At 33.9% G+C, this 19,644-nt stretch overlaps 1 protein-coding gene across 4 annotated transcripts in view; it reads right to left on the reverse strand.

Annotated features, from left to right (window-relative positions):
* UTRN (utrophin) overlaps positions 1 to 19,644 on the reverse strand; it is a 461,045-nt gene that overhangs the window by 83,146 nt on the left and 358,255 nt on the right. For all 4 annotated transcript variants that reach the window (XM_081037226.1, XM_081037224.1, XM_081037225.1 and 1 more), the window contains 4 exons: positions 14,606 to 14,874; positions 9,252 to 9,398; positions 6,759 to 6,837; positions 3,538 to 3,598 (listed from right to left, as the gene is read on the reverse strand). In XM_081037226.1, the coding sequence (XP_080893352.1) occupies positions 3,538 to 3,598; positions 6,759 to 6,837; positions 9,252 to 9,398; positions 14,606 to 14,874 (556 nt within the window). The remainder of the gene's footprint in view (positions 1 to 3,537; positions 3,599 to 6,758; positions 6,838 to 9,251; positions 9,399 to 14,605; positions 14,875 to 19,644) is intronic.

Below are 19,644 nucleotides of genomic sequence, written 5' to 3' on the forward strand. Positions count from 1 at the left end.
TACACTCACAGAAGACTGAGCTGTCACTGGACTATATGAGAAAAGAAAAATAACTAGACCTGTTTGGGAAAGTCTGCCTTCGAGGCAGCAAACATAATTTAAAGATATGAGTTTCAATTTAAGATATAAACATAGAGGGATTCATACTACATATGTTCTTAACAGTTCAGATCTATAGTCTATCATTTTCTAGAAACAAATGGGCCGTGGAACCACTGCAGTACACTTCAAAATATTACTAAAGAATTATCTAGAGGGAAAGAAATGCATCTGGAAGCCAGTAAAGTAGGTTTTAACTAATCTATAAAATTAAAATGTGAAATAAAAGTAACTTCTCCATTCCACTCTCCTCTCAACTTTCTTGCTATATTCTGACATTAGAGTATATAAAACGGCATACTTAAATAATTGAAAGTATTTAATATTTCCACCTGAATATTATTTTCTTGTTGGTCAAATTAATAGATTCTAACATACTCTAGGAAACTCTAGTTGCATGAAATTTTTTCTAAATTTGTTTTTAACAGTTTTCTTCTACTAACATGTGCAGCCATGCAAAGGGAAGTGTGTATGAAAAGCATTTCCATTCATCATTCACTTGCTTATTAATTTATTTGGGAATTAAATTTTGTTTTCATAACAATTGGATGAAAATACTGGCTCACATAACCCTCAAGACTGATGTTCCTTCTTTATGAGGAAATAAACTGCTAAGTTGCACAACAGAGCAAGTAATGAAAGAATCTGGCAAAAAAAAACGTTTTCTGAAAATAAGAGAACTCATTCTGTGCACATGGGCAGATTTCTAAATATTTGAAAGCCCTAAAAGACATTTAACACTAAAATTACATATATTTAAGAAAATCCAATCTTTCACTAATGATGTTGAAGATATTTTAGGGTGCTACAATACTACAGGTTATCGTTAAAAATACTGGCCATCACTGCTGTATTATACACATATATTTTGAAGTACTGGTTATAATGCTCCAGCCAATGAGATGCCAAATAAATTAGCTTTTACTCTACTGGACTGCCTCATAAGAACTCATAGCTTGAGTAAGGATACAATCCTGCTAGATCCTACCAAAACCATAAAAATTCTGAATTAGTGACATTCTGACTTAAATCATGTAATACTCAATTATATATAACCAATCTGGACATACAGAAATCCCTTTTAATACCAGCGCAAATGAATTGAGGAAGAATTTTTAAAGTGCTAAATCAAATAGATCACCATTGCATTATATAATCAAGCAAGAGATTTAATATTATCTAGTAAAAATGAAAATCCGTCCATTATTGGATCCAATTTACATTTTAAAACAATCAGATGATATAGGATTCTAGGTCAATTCAGTAAATTAATTAATTTCAATTAATTTGCATGGATAGGTAAGTACATGTATTAATTAGTACATGTATTAGTATTCTATCGCTGCAGTAACAAACTATCACAAAATAAATATCACCCTGAGCTAAAATCAAGGTTGTCAGGGCGATGTTCTCCTTGGAGGTCCTAAGAGAGAATCCTACTTCCATCTAGAAGCTTCTAGAAGTTGCCTGCATTCCCTGGCTTGTGCCTCCTTCCTCCATCTTCATGTAACCTGACATAGTTAAATCCAAGATGTGGGTCATGTTTGTGTAGCCATGATTTTACATCAGATTTATGCCGAAACCTGTAATATTCAATTCAAGTCAATATTCACCCAGTAAATTAAAAGTCTCTATTATTATTATTATTATTATTATTATTAGGAATAATAATGTAAAATAAAAAGATGTTGAAAATTTGGATCAGATTATCACGTCGTCTCTCAATAGACATGTCAATTTGCCTAGCCTCTGATTTCTTCCCATTCATGCTTGCACAATTTTGACACCAATCAGCTGATTTGCTGCTTTACCCTTGAGTTTATCATAACTCAGTACACTACAGAGACTACACTGATAAAAGTATTCCCTTAAGACAATGTAACACATATTGCTTATTATATTTGTTATGTGTTATGGCAAATTTACTCATCATTTTTTCATCCTGAGCATAATCTCAGACTACAATAAAACCTTCATTAGGAAATATTCTTCCATAAACACTGACTTCACAACAAATTTTTCAGGAAGAGGGATATTGGAAGAGTAGACTGTTAGTGTTGGCACGATTTCTGGAGATACCACATGCTGTTTTAGGAAGGATATAAAAGAAACTTGGCCCAGAGATCTTTACCCGACTTGCCTTAGGTCACACAACTAATCTGAGACAGATTTGTCTCTTGATAATAAGTCAGCATTTTTCTCATAAATATGATGTCATTCACCTTATACATGAAATAGATAACTACAACTCTTCATCACTTTATCACATTGTAAATCAAGAGCTTTGCTAACTTACAACTCAAGGGATTGTAGAAGTTGTATTTTATCATTCTGTCCTGTGACAACACGTAGACTAAGCCAAGGATAAAATCCTACCCAGACCCTGTGTAAATTATACAAAATCTGTAAAATGTTACACAACAAGGAGACATTTAGTATGAAAAAAGGAGAAGCTGTCAAGTTGACAACAAAAATGAAGGATGATAAGCCTAAAGTAACATTGCACGTAGTTCCCATAAGTCAAAAGAAAAACTTGAAAATATTGAACTTTTTCATGATGAAACACTTTCTTTTTGGTGGATTAAAATGAGAAGAGTACAGGGAGACCACTTCATGGACGGTGTAGGTGCCTGACCACAGCACTGTACACCTGAAACAGAAGCTGAATAATAATGAATGTCAACTATAATTATATATATATATGTATTATATATATGTATGTGTATATATAATATATATAATAATAAGCTGAATAATGAATGTCAACTATAATTATATATATGTATTACATGTATGTGTATATATAATATATATTATATATATATTATATGTGTGTGTATATATATATATATATATACATATATATATATATATAAAATCACAGGATGTAGAGTACAGCATAGGGAATAGAGTCAGTGGAAATGTAACAGCTATATACAAGGTCAGAGGGGTAGTAGATTGGGAGACAGGGGGTTATCACTTTGTGAGAGGTATAGATGTCTATTACATTGTTTTGTACACCTGACACTAACAATTCAAAATAAAATAAAATGAGAAGAGTAGTACAAGCAATTTTGAAAGGAATTTTCTGAGAGAAATAAAAATGGTTTACAATCAACACCTTTTGAAAAACATCAGTATGTCAACAGGATTTAGAATTTTTTTTCTCAAAACATTTTAGTATCTGTGTTAAAAAAAGGCAGCTAAACACACCTATAGCCCTAACCGAATAAACCGCAAATATCATTCTGACTTTTAAACTAATTTCTTTCAAATAGTAAACATATGTATTATTTATATAAACATATAGGTATACACGTTCCTTTAGATACTAAGAATGAATTTCATTTTTAAAAGTTACAGGGGGGAAAAGCCTCTTGAGTTATCAATATAACTTTATTGTCTTGGTGTCATAAAGGAAAATTAAAATCAACTTACTTGATGTAATACGGGACTCTATTATGTGAAATGGATCTTTGCCATGGCACCTGGACTGAAGCTGAGGAAACAAAGAGAGGTGATTGGAAACTGCTAACCGGAGAGCTTTATGCCTTAATGCAAAACAACTGAAGCTTTTATAGCAAATTCAATGAGAACTGCTCTGGTTTGTGAGCTGGATTCCTATAATTATGAAATCTGAAAGGCCAAACAAAGACTCACTTTAAAAAATTCATTTGATCTAGGTAACTTCACTAACAATTGTCACCCTAATACATTGAAAAAAAGAATTAACTTGAAGCAAGGAAAGAAACAAGACGGGTTCAATTTCTAATGCCACCTCTAACTAATTGAACCTGTTGAGAAAAGTAGTTTTGGAAAAAAGTTAAGTTTTATTGTTTATAACCAACACAATTTAAAACTTAGTGCTACCTGGAAATTGTACTCTGTATTTTTCGATTCAGTTAAATCAAAATTAATTTGATTCAGTTTAAACCAAAATTAATATATCCAGATAATAAACTATATTTCTCAAGACTGAATTTTTCAGATCACTAATAACATCTTTGCTTTATATTCACAGGAATAATTATTAAGAACAGACGGCATTTAAACAAAATTGATTATATGAATTTAAAAAGGGAGAAATTAAAATATAAAATAGACAAAGGATTGTAAAGAACCAAGGCAATTATCTAAATAGAAGAATACCAAATACTTATTTTCATCTGTAATGCACAGAAAACAGTGTTTCCTACTTATCCACTTGACATTACTATGATTGAGATTTTGTTTTATTTCACTGAGGTACTTATTTTTTACAATTCCAGCCACTCCTTATTTATAGCAATATATTCTTCCTACATTAAACCAATTGTACATGTGAATCTAGAACTCTTAAGGAATTTTTCTAAATAAACTAATAAACAGGCAAATTCAAATAAAACTTTGCAACTATCACTAGACTCTCATATAACCAGTTGTCACCAATGATTTTTTTCTGAATTTCATGTCATATCAATACCTTACAAATATATCGCATTCTAAATGTTGCAAAGCATTTTTGAATATATCTATTAATAAGGAAGCCAACAAGATACATATTAAAGTTCCATGTCTTCTATGAGGAATTAAATATTCAGAGGTGAAGTAATTTGCCCAATAAATAAATGGCTGAACTCAGATGTGATCTCAGAATTTCTGAACACAAGTTCAGCAATTTTTCTGTTCAACAATTCTTCCTCTCTTCATAAAAATGTGAGTACTCCCTCCTCCAGCCATGTCCATGAAAGTATAAAAAAGGAATGAAAATATGGAACTGGGCATGGTAAATTTCTCATTCGAGCCAACCTCATTCCAGTGTTGGCACCAGGCTAATAGATCAGTTTTTATTTGTGCCTAACTAAACAGGCTCCTTTTATACCCATGGCTAAAGTCCAAGAAATATAACGAAGTGAAAGATTCCAAGAAGTAAGGGATAACAATTATTACACTTATGAATCGGGATTTTGTTTACACTTCTCCATTCATTTTAATAATTGTTTTGATTTGAACAACTTTCACCTCCTTGACTGTCAGTGTTAGACAATAAAAGTCTACGTACTTGGGTTTCACAATTTTTACAATGTTTTATATCCCAAAGAACATGAATTTGATTTTTATTATGAAAGAATGGTTGCTAGGTGAAAGTGTAGAGTTTCATCACTATTAATAGATGACTAATCCTTATAACAGAATGATAAATAGAGTCTCAGATACTTGTCAAATTCCTCTTTAATTTGATCTTAGTGCATAGCTCTATATTCTATAAAATTAAGCTTAAGAAATCTGGAGTAATTCTTACCTAATGAGTAGATGGCAAACCTATTTACTTGGTCAACATTGATGGTGTACAAACTTTACAAAAGCATCTTGGCACCCAAGTAGACAGTAAATCCCAGGAAGGGCTATAAGTCACTCAAAGATAGACTATCCAAGAGGTCAGGTGTGTGAAACAGGTGGGGTGGACGGGGTGGAGAGGAAGAGATGGAGGGCAGACAAGGAGAGAAGCAAAGGGAGGTAAGTGTAGAGGGAGAGAGAGCTTGAGCACTGGAAAGGTGCAGGGCAAGAAGGGCAGGAAATCACTGATTGGGATTCTCAAAATTGTAAAAAAACAAAAAAAAAACAGACTTTGAATTGAGGTAAAGCAGATTGCCAACCATGACAATATTAAGAGAAAATATAATTTAGTTGGAAGACGTGGTATTGCTTCAGTTCTCTCTATGGTTATAGATGCAAAGAAGTTATCATAAGCTTTGCCTTAAGTTTTAAACTTCACTTTAATTGAATTACACAAACTGTTTTGTTACATATGTTCGTCAGAAAAAATAAAAGGAAAGGAATTGACATTTAGTGAAAGCATCTGTGCCAAGAACTGTGTTAGGTGCTTTTTGTAACTCGATATGTTTTATCCTGTAATTTTCAAGGCAATCAAAGGAAACAGGCATTATTATAATACTTTTAAGATAAAGAAATGAACTTTCAGAAATCACAGTTCTGGTAAAAAGCAGAATTAGTATTTTAACCTCACTTTGGGTGACTCTGAATCCTACATTCTTCAGTTTCTTCAGCAGTAAATGATAGATAAACTAGGAGTTCAAATTAATTATTCAAGATCTCATGAATAGTCCATAAAAAAAAAGAGTTCAGTTGGAGAATATTACATAAAAATCTACATATGTGGTTTGGCTAAATCTATAATAGTTGACCAGAAGGAAAGCTAAATATGATTGCAGTGATCTTAATAAACCAAAATCTTCTCATTTAAAGATTTGTGAAGGGTAATGTTTTACTTTTAAACGTGCATTTGAAACTAATAAGCACATTTTAAGGATAAAAATTAATTCAAATCTTAAAATATAAAAATTGTTTCTTTATTGTGGAAAAAGTTCAGAAACTTTGCATATGAAATAGCAATTAGTGTATGATGTTATATTAGTTACAACAAATGGTTCAGTGAAAAACCATCCTAAAGACTTGCTCTTACTTCAAAAAACGTATCAGTTGTGACCAGGTTACTACAAATAATAACCAACAAACAATAGTTATCAATGTTAATACCTCCTTTCATATATTTACCTACTATAAGTAAATACACTTACAGCACAGAATATGGCTTCTTGAGTGAAATAATAGTCTGATCCGTTTGACTAATGAGCTCAGTCAAGTTCATTAGTACTTACTAGAGAGAAAATGCTGAGAGGATGGTCCGAAATCTCTATGAGCTTCCTGAAGCTGTTTAAGGCGATCATCCACAGATACCTGCACATCACACACAAGAAATAATTTGACTTCGAAACAATGACTTTCATCATATCCTTGATTTAAGTATTATAACAAATGAAGCTACTGCCCAAGATATGAGTGCTTGTATAGACTCCTTCTCTATCTCTGGAATGAAAACACTGGTATGAAAACAGACTCCTTCTGGCCCCGAGTAACAGCAAACAGTGCCGGGCACTCTTCTAAGCAATTGATAAGAACTAACTCTTAATCCTCACAATATCCATACTGGGTAAGCATTATTTATTACTATCACCATTTTACAGAGAAAGACATTGAGCTGCAAAGAGGTGTCCAGGACATACAGTTAGTATGTGGCAGTGCTAATATTCACACCCAGTTCATTTGGTGCCAGAGGCTATGCCTTTACTATTAAACTGCATTGCCTCCAAAGCAGTAAAGGCCTAAAGCATCTTAAGTCAAGATGTGGCAATGGGGTCAGTGGCTTCTCATCTCTCTTTTGTAAGAAAGGGCTACATGGAACAAATGTAGCACAAAAAGAAGTGCTACAGGGAACAAATGAGAAAGCAGTCTAAAATACTCCAAGGAAGAAAAATAGATAAATAGATAGCAAGAGAGACGACAGAATTAGATGATGACAGATAGATAAATAGATAATAGATAGGATATATATGATTATGGAATGTCTTCTTATTTTCCACCAATTTTGTGACCAAGCCCTTGATTGGGAGGTATAGCAGATCAATATACTCTATATAATTTGTTTACACACACTGTATTTTTAGATGTCTACATTATGAAGATGCAAGGAGTTGGTAAACTGAGAACCTAATGGCCAATCAATAACAATTGCACACAGCCTACCGCCATTTCCATGTCCTTTTTCCTGGTCTTCTACATAGTGTAGTGTAGTGTAGTAGCTGTTCCACTTAGATTGCCAATCTTATTTTCAGCTGCCTTTAAATGAAATGTGTGTATCTCTGGCTCACTGGACAGCTCTAATTTCTCCTGATTAGCTATTTAAATTGCATTAGCAAGTATTTTTCTTTCATTAAGGCTGAAAAGCATTCAAACGCCACACTTAACATTCAGGAGGAGAAAAGAAGATGCTACTTCTTTCAAGAAATATAACAACGCTGTCTGCAGGCACAGATTTCATGCAACCAGCGACTAACATTGAGCACTAGCAGTTACCAGGCTCAAAGATAAGGATGACAGAACACATATCCTTTTTCAAACATAACGTATTCCCTGACTTCTAATCTTTGGAGACGGTGGTAACAGAAACAGAATGGGAAGGAAATCAAGATGGACCACAGGAATAACTACATGAAAATGATGAATTAGAGACATAAAGCAGAAGAAAAAAAGAGTATAGGTCAAACACGTCTGTGTTCCCTTCACTAGAACAGCCCATATGAGTTTAACATATCCTGCTTTACTAATCCCAGATTATTAACACTCCTTTCAAAGACAGAAAAAACTGTCTAATACTATACAGCTCATTTCTTACCTCTTCAGTTTCATGAAGAAAATATGAACCATGGGGTATTTCAATGTTTGAATTAATTCAGGAAATCTATTATATCTTTAAAATAAAATGCTTCTGTGTACCACCTCAAAATTGCATATTAACCTTTTTAAATATCACATTTAGGCCCAAAGTATAGAGTGAAATTAGTAAGAATTATTTTTTCAATCTTTCACTGAAATGATCCTGCGTTGCAGAGGAAGAAAATGATTATTATGACGTAGGAACTGGACATTGAAAGTGACAAAGCTTCACAAAGACTGGGCCCAAAACTGTTGATTGGCATGGTAGTAGTGACTTGCAAATGCTGATACCTAGTTATACTCGAGAGGGTTCTTCTTGGTTTGGCTCTATTAACTCTAGGACAAGCAAGTATGATCCAGAGTCATTAAAACAACTGTATTAGGGCACCTAAGATCTCAGGGCTAAAGGCAAGGATTGTGGCACAACAGTATAAATGTACTAGCTGGAAACATTGAGCAAGACACCTAAATAGCAAGCATTTGAAACAAGAAGAATGGAGACCCTCTTAACTTTTGAAAAGAAATAAACAATACATGATTAAAGTAAGAAAAATGACTCTTTTACAAGCCATTAAGGGAACAATCTTTCTGTGACCTACCACAGGTTTCAATTACTATGATTTATTTGACCTTTTGCAATTTTCTACAAATATCATATAAATAATACATAAAAAATTACATTAAAACTTATACTCATAAATAAATGAAGCCTTTGGGTTCAAGATATTGAAAGACAACTGATGTCACATGCTGTGAATCCATTACCAAATACAAGCACTAAAGAAAGAAAAAATGATGATGCTTGGTAGAATAGTGAGGTAAGGTTTAAAGACCCACCAAGGGGTAAACCTGGATTATGAAGAGGAATAAACTGATACCTGCAAAAGTTTCCATCGCATATTAAGGTCATCTAGCTGGCGAGACATCTTTAGAGATGGGTGCAGGTCAAGTGGAGACAGCTGACTTGATAAATCATTCACTGTTTTAACTTTTAAGTTGATTGGTGCAATTTCTTCTCTAAATGCCTGGAACAAAAGGACAAAAATGACATCAGAAAAGAATATAACCAAAGGTAGCATTTTGAACTTTCCTTCAAAGAAAATGGCAAGATCAGCTTAGTGGCCAACTATAGTTGCTCACTCAACAAAAGCTGATACAAGTCAGGTCTTCTGTAACCAGGACCATCAGCTAAAGAGTAATCCTTTATAACTAGACAGACTAAAAAGGGGTGTGAAGAGAAAAATTATAGTGCAAACTCATTTGAATGATTATATATGTATTTCCTTCAAATTTTCCATTATATGCAATTTAGTCTGGCAAATATCATTATTATCTACTTTACTAATCTCTGGTCTTGATTCTATCTTTAATTTTCTTTTATAGTTTCCTTCTTTTTTCTTTTTTAATATGATTTTTTTCACCTTAATGATTTTTCACCTGATACAACAACTTGATTTGAACAAGCTTCCATTTAGAATTAAGTTAGAGAGTGCACAGTAAAAACAACTTTCCTAACCAGAAAACCTATGCCTGTTAAATACTCTAGAGATAAGGTCTATCCTTTTCAAAACCATTTGTGATCTCTGTCTATGGTTAGAGATGGGGCAAGAGGAGTGGAGTCTATGAGAAAAGAGGTAAATGAAACTTAGAACTGACAGATGCCACTTGTGGGCACAGTACAGAGAGATGGTGGGGAGTGTATGTGAAAAGGGGAAGAAAACAACAAAAAAAATTTAGGGCTAATAACAATAACACGTCCTGTGAGAGCAAATAGAGTAATGAAAATATTAAGCTTTCTCTGTTCTGCACAGAATTCTACCTGCCTCTAAGTTCATGTTCTCTTTTTCCAACAAAGCCTCTGCCTAGGTCCCACTGATCGTTTAAAAGACTCAACTCAGTTGCCCCACCCATCCATCTCATTTCAGAAAAGATTTTCCTGAGGCCTTTCTCAAACCAATCTTACTTAGAGGTCCCTCCCATATGCTTCCCAGCATTCTCTCTGCCTTCTCCAACCCAGCCAGGACTTCCAGTCACACTCATAGAGACATACAAATTGGGTTTTATAGTGGAGGCCATTCTAAGTGTTTGGGGCCATACAAACCAGTGTTATATATTTTAAATATCATTCCTTGTCAAAGCTCTTAGTATTTGGTATTACAGCATCTATATTCTTAATGTCCCCCATGCAGAATGGAAGCTTCTTGAGAACAGACATCCTGCAGTATTCAGCACAAAGTTTGTAATACAAGAGGGGCAGAACTTCTTTCTATTGACAAAAGCCCACAACAATGATATTTGAGGCAACATTAGGCCAATATGAAATTGGGAACAGCAGTGGGTTCTAAAAAAAAAACTGTATTTTTTATTTCTTTGGTACATCACAAAATTAGAGTTAACCATGTACCAAACTTACCTTATTAGGTGTTGTTAACATACTATTAGCATCAGTCTCAGGTTTAATCATTTCTATAATCCCCATCCCTTAAGAAACGAGGCATAGGCTTGTGAGCCCCCTTTCTTCTCCTCTGTCACCACTCAAAGTTTAGTTAATGAAATGATGTACATTAAAGTACTTTGAAGACCATGAGGTTTTATTAAAACACTACAAGTATTAATTTGGCTTTCTCCTTATGAGTAATAAAATGAAAGCCTCTTTAACCACTTCCCTCCTTCCTTCTCTCTTCCAACATTTTCCTAATCACCCTATATAACTCCTCCTTATATAACATCTATAGGCTAAAAATAATCATTATGGTTGATAAATATGAAAGTAATATTAAGACTATAACTTTATTTTTTAAAGGAAATTAATTCTAGTTAAACCAGAAAATGTTTTAGTATTTCAAAATATTGGAATATGCCCAAAAGCCACATGAAGACGTTCAAGGAGGAGAGTCAGAAGGGACAGCCTGGAGCCAGAGTCAGAGTAAAAAATATGGACTTCGAAGGTAGCCATGTATCAATGACATTTGAAACAGTGAGCAGGAAAGCCAACGTGCAAAAGGCAGGAAATACCATCAGAATTCTAAAGACTTCAGCATTTCAAAAGCTGGAAGAAGAAGGCAAGCCCACATAGACATGTGAATTGCTGTAAAATGGAAAGAGAAGGAATTCAGAGTCGTGATAGTCTTTCTCCATGGCTGACAGATGTTGGTCTTTTGTGGATAATGGAAAGTGCACACACAAACAGATGTACCAACACAGTTCAATGAGAAAAGCAATTATATCATTAACAAAGGCATTTTGTTAACATAACATAGGTCTAAGGAATTAATAATTGAAATAGAAGCATAGGATAGAGAAAAGTGGGAATTAAGGTGGGGAAAGAGAATTTTTCAGCCTGGACTTGGGAGAGAACTGACAAGCTTAAAATTCAGCTTGAGAATAATTACAGAACTCAAATCCTTCAAAGTTTCTTCAGTTGTGATTTTAATATTATACATTAATATTCTCTCCTTGAGTACCTTGGAGGACTTGAGAATTTTAATCAGCTTTTAAAATCAATGTCTTTGTGAAATACCAAAATGGAGGTATTCAAGATTAAAAATGAGATGCTAGAAAATGTTTTCAGATATACATACTCTTCAATAACCAGATTTCTTTCAAAAGGTGATTTAAAAAATTTTAATTCCATTGAACTGGAAGACAGATTTTTAAAATCTGTAGTAAGAAGTTTTAACTTTTCCTCTATAAAATTAATGTTTTTCTCTTACAAGCCACACGTGAAAACTTTAAAAGATCTTTGACAAACAAGGTCTGTAGGTTTTGTTTTTGTTGTTCTGGTCAGGTGTATTATGGCAATAAGAAATCTATTAAGAGAGTTTATCTTTGGGCTTTTAAGGGCTTCCGAACTAAGGGGCTTGAAACAAAGCAAGTTTTAAAATAATTTCGGATCTCCCATGTGTTCTAGTATAAAGAAGCAATTTATCATGTTTTGGCTGCATGTTCTTATAGAAGAATAAAGGTCTATGCAGTCTTCCCTGCTATAAAAACAGAAACATCTGCTAGTATTAAAGGTGCTGACTGGAAGCCTGGTGGCAGATGTGAATCCCAAACCCATCTCCTGTCAGAAGGTGTGTATTCTGCAAATAAGACTGACTGAGAATAATTTGGGGCAGTTAAAATCATTTAATTACCCCAAAGATTTTGTTTCCCAGTTACTTTGGCGTATTTAATAATATTTAGCAATCATCAGTGCTTATTTTCATCTGTCTATAGCTCCAATGGGACTTGGGATATAGTTTAGAACACATGTAAAACACCCCAGAGTTTGAGTCCATTTTACTTAGTTTAATGAAATTTGAGCTTTTATTTTATTTTTTCCTAATAAAATTGTCAAAAATATTTTAACCCACAGTTTATTCCTTTCTCTTAAACACTAATTGTAGTTTTACTAGCTTTTCACTTTAGCAGTGATTTGAAGAAAAGGATTTGGATGCAGAGGTGGATAATTTCTTTAATCAAATGGGATTAACAACTCTAAAACTTTTAGGTCTTTAATAAGCCCAGATACAACTGTTCATTTTTCATCCATCATTAATCATCCTCTATTAAAAGCTGATACTTTCAAATACAAATGGATAAATTCTTGGTCCAACCAAGAGGCATTTTGCAGTCCAAAAGAACATACTTTTTGTAAACCACTGACTTAAAGATCTGTATTTAAGACCTTTTTTTTAAAAAAAATACAAGAAGTGTGTCACTTCCAAAGAAGCTTTATTTTCAATTGGTTATTTTAAACTCAGATCCACCCATGGAAATGGTTTTTAGGGTACTAGAGCTCTAGGAAGAAAACTTGTTAATTCACAGGGTAGCTGGAAACTCATGTATATTTAAAATGAAAGATAGCAGGTACCAATACTCTTTTAGTAATAGTATTTTTTAAGTTTAAAATTTAATATGTAACTTTTAAACCTTTAAATTCAAATAGTTGATCGAAATTATGCTTAATAACATAATTATGAAAGAGGTCTCTACGATAACAGAGAAGAGTACAAAAAAAATCAGGAAAACTCTACCACTTACTAGCTCTGTGGGCTTGAGCAATATCTTCAGTTTCATCATTTGTAAAATGAGCACAATAATAATACCTATCTTCTTAGGTTAGTGTGAGGATTAAGAGAGAGATATATATATATAAACTGGCTAAGAACAATTCTTGGCATATAGTAAGCCTCAATAAATGCTAGGTATTATATTATTCCTATGTCTAAATACATATACATATATACATGCACACACACACACATATGTATTTACTCATGTAATTTGCCTAAGTATTTGGTTAATTTCCTAGTCCTTGCTTCTCTTCCCATTCAGCCACATGCAGACATACAAAGGGAGAGTGTTATCCAATATCAGTGTACAAAACAGGGATGTCTTTTGCAATAAAAATCCCATTCATGATAGATATTGTCAGTCAAACACCTTCTGATTTTTCTTTGGTTTATTTTTTGATTTGATTTATGACAGTATATACTTTACTATGCTATTATAAATCCCACTACCTGCTAAATCTGTTATTTGTGCCTCTTACTGCCCAAATTCCATTAACTTTGTTTTCTGGATATGTTCTGGAATATGGGAGCCAAAGGGGGTCTAGAAGGTAGGTCTAACATCCTTAACTTCGGGCAATTCCTGAATAGTAAGAGAATTTATAGGTAAATAAATCCTCATTAATGTACTCAGACAATGAGATAAAATGTATAGAGAAGAATTCCCTGTAAAAGACAGTGCGCTTTTGATTCAAACTCTAAAGCCAACTACGAATTTACAGGAAATGCAGAATAGAGAGGAACTTGCCAGACTACACCATGTGGATGCCTTTCTGCAAAATCCAAGCTGTGAGAAACACTCTAAAACAAACAACTCATTGTTTCCTTAACAAATGCATTGAAAAAATAAAAAGATAGAGGGGAAATCTGGATATTAAAAGGAACTTTAAAAAAATTTTTAACCAGCTGTTTAGGGGATGCACAGTTGAGTGAAACAAAATGGAATAAAAATGAAAGCAAATTATTGTAAAAGTCACATTAGTTGCTATTTGAGGGGTAAGGGGTTTTGATGGTGAGGGGCATATGGAAAACATCTGTTGTGACTGGAAATGCTGATTTTGGTAGGGGCTGTAACGGTGTTGACCTCATAACAAACCATATATGTAGCTCTCTTTACTTGTGTTGTCTTAACAATAAAACATTTCTTAAAAGCCTTCATCTGAGGCAGTGGCACTGACCATGGTTTTGCCAATGTGATCCTGCAGCGAGTCGATGAGTAAGTCTCCCACGGGCTTCCAGCCGTTCCGCACAGCCTCTGCTTCCTTCATGTCAGCCCCCAGGTCATCCATAGCTCCTTGCAGGTCTCTGAGTTTCTCCAATGCCTTGTCCACTTGCTTTTGCCAATTACTAGTAGTAGCATTTAGACTTTCCCACTTCTCCTTAACTTCAGAAGACTGTTTGCGCATGGCTTTGGCAATCTTTTGGGCTCTCTCCTCAGGAGTCAATTCTGTGATTAAAAAACACACACGATAAAAACAATGGTTGGAAAACTGGTCAACTCTATATCTTTTATAGCCAAGTGTGAAGACCACCTTTCAAAAGGTTGTTACCATGTGTTATATAGATGATGTATTTCAGAATTGTACACTTGAAACCTGTGTAACTTTAGTAACCATTGTCACCCCAACAAACTTTAATTAAAAAAAAAATGTTGTAACAGACAGAATTGCACCAAACAGGAGAAGAAAAAAATTCCTCCATACTTCCTCCACTAATTCCATGCTATTTCTCAAAAGAAGAAAACAGTTACTCAGAGTAATAAGCGGCCCAGTGGTTTTGGTGACTTTTGAATTTTAATGTATTTGCAAACCTTGAAATGTCACAATATAAGTCAAGAAATAAAACAACTTTTCTTTAACATAAATTTAGTTATGTAAAATCCAAAGACAGTTTTTCATTTCATTGTCTTTATGAGAAATGGGAAGTATAATTAAGAGAGAAAGAGCTTTAGGATATGAGGAAAAACTGAGAAAATAAGATTAATTTATCATGTTTCTAAAAAAAAATAAATAACTAAAGACAAATAACATATTATAGATACTTTATCATTGCTGAGTCGATTTGGCAAATTCATCTTTAATACCGGGCATTTTCTATAGTCTAGAATGAGTATAGCACATCACAAACATGTCAAGAGACAAGCAGCAAGATTGCAATTGCCATCCTAAATATTTATCAGAGCAAGAGGGTTTCCAGAATGTCTGAAGTACAGTTACATTTTAAGACAGGTAAAGGCAGGCATAATTCAAGGCCCTGCCTCAGGTATGGGGCAGGAAGAAAGACTAAGGGTCTAGAAGATCAGAAAAGGATACAGACAGAAATGAAAGTCAAGTTCAAAGCCAAGGGTCAGAAACAGAGATGAGAAGCTGACAAGAGAAGGGCAGAGGAATGTGATGGACACAGAGCACTCTCAAAGCAGGTTACATAGATCACCATCTAAACCCTCCTAGGTTTCACCACCCTCAACACCCGAGGTTCTTCTGCTTGTCTACTGGAAACATAGAGACAGGTCAGAAACATGCAATCAAGGTATATTGTCGATCAACTCAAGATAGAAATGCATATTCTTCTTTGTGATAGCATCCCATCTTTTAGTACCGCGTTTCCCTGCAGATAAGACCTAGCCAGACCATCAGCTCGAATACGTCTTTTGGTGCAAAAATTAATGTAACATAACATAACATAACATAACATAACATAACATAACATAACATAACAAAATAATAAATACAAGGTCTTATATTAATTTTTACTCCAAAAGACGCGTTAGAGCTAATAGTCCAGCTAGGTCTTATTTTCGGGGAAACACGGTATCAGTCACATCAGCAGCATCCACTTCACCTCAAAATATTCCAAACCATCGGAAAATGAACTGGGGTTCATCAAACTTCCTGGTATGATGAACTTCCTGGTAAGAGGAACTGAAACAATCTCTTCTAAACTATAACTTTCACACTCAACATAAATTGATCTGCCTGTCTTTATTTAACTATTATTTAAAAATCAAGTTAAAGGGGACAGAACACATATTTTTACCAATCTAAATTTCCAGATATCAATATTTAGACTTAAAAGCAGCTCTAAGAAATCTATGGGACCCAAATGGACTATGAAGAATTTCGAAACCACAGACCTCTGAGTTGCCCTACTGAAGTGCCATCAAGTTATAGAGAGACTTGAATAATCCCTCGGCAACTGAATTGATTACAAGAAGAAAAAGTGTTATCATAGGTGGATAGAATAATATACCAATAAAAGAGAAATATGGAAAATAAATGAATTAGAGACCCAGCTTCAAGGAATGCTTAAGCTGGGATGCAGTTCAGTACAACAGTCAGGGGAAGAATCAGGAAACCTGCAGAAAAGTCCTCAAACATGCCACATGACAGGATTTCAAGGTTCCTAAGAAAAAACTCTGGGAGAAAAGGTATGTCATTAGGCAAACCTTATTTATACCCTTACACCTTCAAGATATTTAGAAAATGATAATATATAATACTTATATATAATTTATTTTATATACATATAAAATGTTATGTGTGAGATGGAAAAAAAAATTCTTAAATAGCCTGATAAGAAAAGGAGTTGATCATTTTTATAATCAACACCTGTATTTGTTAATAGGTCACTTGGGCTTTTTCAAAGATACCAGTATATTTTCAGCCCTTGTGTTTCACTTTTTTAAAAAGAAAAAAAAAAGTACAGGCCCAATTTCCAAACAGACAACTTAATTATGATGATTTTCCTTGGATAAAGTAAAAACTGTTTCTGAGTCAGTCATTGACTAACCTGGCAGGGAAACACACAGTTTCTTTGTCCTATAACAAAATACCCGACATTGGCTGTGACTGTCTTCTCTTAATGTAAAATCTTTTGATTGAGCAGTCCTTTTGTAGTATTTATTATATAATCCCTACTCAAACAGCTACTCAGAAAAAAAGAAAAGCTCTAAGTTCAATTCACCATCTGTTTGCCAGAAAGGAAACATATTAACTAATCAGAGTCAGAAAAAAAGTGCCTCCTATTGCAGCAACAATCTCAGTTTAATGCATAACTTTAAACGCAGAACAGTGAGGTACATAACCAAACAAAAACTTTCCAGAACGTTTGTGAAATGGGTAATAAGCTGCAACATGTGAAATATCAACTTACGACAATTTGGAGTAAGGAACTAGAAAAACAAAGTAAAACAGCAAAAAAGCAGAAAGGATGGAAATAATTACATTGAAAAATCCTCCCATTATTTGAAAATCAAAGGACAAAGTTTGTTTCAAATTTTATGAAAATATATTTTGTGCTGAATTCTAGGACCTTCAAGCAACAGTGGAGAATCTTCTCGATCAGTGGTTCTGAATTCTGGTGACATATTAGAAACCACGTGAGAGTTGGTTTATGTGTGTTTTGTTTGTTTTTAAATGCTGATCCCTGTCCCAGGGACCCTACTCCAAAATATTAAAAAATTATAATTTAGTTGGTCTAGGATGAAGGGCAGCATGAATGTATTTTAAAAGCTCCTCAGGTGATTGTAATGTGCTGCTAGGACAGAATACTGGCTTGTAAACCAGTACCTTTTAAGCCAGTCCACTACTTATAAATTGATTTCTCTGGTCCCTTCTGCTGACACTCAACAGTATTTCCACTCAAGTGCATGTCATTCCCATGCAGAGCAGAGCCACTAAAATTGAAGACAAGAGAGGAGGTGAAGCTCAGTGAGAAGAGGGTAATCTCGTTTGCATTTGAAAAGGCAGTCATAGAGGCTAATCGGAAAGACTGAGGAAACCACAAGATAAAACCAAGTAAATTTACTGACAATTCTCAGACCAGAAACGCTTTCCCTGTATCACTCTCCCACTCCTTATAGTGTGTGCGTCTGTGGGGGAGAACTTTGTTTCATGCTCCATTCTTCAATCATTCTTCAGTTCTCCTCCCTTCAGATCTTTCCATTTAACTGGCCAAATATTGAGGGTGGCATTACATTTAATTTCCATATTTATATTCTTATATCATAGACTTGATATGATATAATACACTGTAAATATTATTATATACATTTTATATTTATGTAATTTAAAATAGCAATTTATTGTGTTGCAAAGATATTTAAGAAAGAATAGATAACTATCTTTTAGGAAGAAGGAAGAAGAGAAAGAAGAAGAAAAGAATGACCAATCCTGAAATTTTCTCTCTTGTCCAGGGTTTTTATTCTTCAAATATGCAAATCAGTTGGACAGTATTTACAACACATTGTCTTTTATATCTCGGGGAGAAAGACTGCAATATGGCTCACAGGAATACAGGTAGAAAACCAGCCTGGACCAGGAGCAGAGACTAGAATTTGTCATCAGTCCTGTGCCCACCTTGCCCTCTGCTCTGAAGCAAGCCGCATGACCTGCTCTTCCCAGTTGTATCAAGTGGAACCCTACTTTTTCATGTTGGGTAAACATTTTACACCTAGGACCTCTTTTACCTCTAAAATTCAATTACATAAGAAAGGCAAAGCTGCCATAAGAAATCATAACAGTAGAGGTAAAAAACATCTCCCTCGGTGTACTTATGCAAAAAAATTCTTTTAACTTAAAAAGAAGAAAGTCTTTTAACTTAACTTTCATGTTTCTTCCATGAAATAATGATAGAAATCTATCAGAATAAGCTCAGTGTTGTTTTTAATAAAGATTTCCCATTTATTGTATTTTCTTCTCAATTATGGTACTGACAACTATCTCCATTGAGACTTTTTATTCTTAGAGTATAAAGCCTTACGTCACGTGCGTCTTTCCATCTTGGTTTTGCAGGCTTCCGTTTAGAGACTGGTTGTCCTCTGTTGAATTGAGTTGGCTCCAATGGAATTTTTTAGCATTAGTTTTTATTGAGAAAGTTTGACTTCATAATTTTAAATGAAAATATTTCTACTTATTTTTCCTTCTTCCTCCTCACACCCATTTAAAGAATTTATAAAAAGGCTTTTATAATAAAAGGCAATGATTTACAGTCATTTCAAGTGTTATTCCAAATATCTTATTTGTTCTATTTGCTTTTTTTGTATGTATGTATAATCGTACTGTTGTATTCCATCAAGAGATGAAAAACAACTTTTAAGAAAAACAAACACAGAAAAACACATAAAAATCTAGAAAAATATTCTCCAGAGTAGCATCTCCAGAGTAGCATCCAGAGTAGCATCTTCACTCCTGTACAATGTGGAGCAAGGAAAGATTAG

Source organism: Rhinolophus hipposideros, assembly GCF_964194185.1.
Source record: "Rhinolophus hipposideros genome assembly, chromosome: 3".
NCBI lineage: Eukaryota > Metazoa > Chordata > Mammalia > Chiroptera > Rhinolophidae > Rhinolophus > Rhinolophus hipposideros.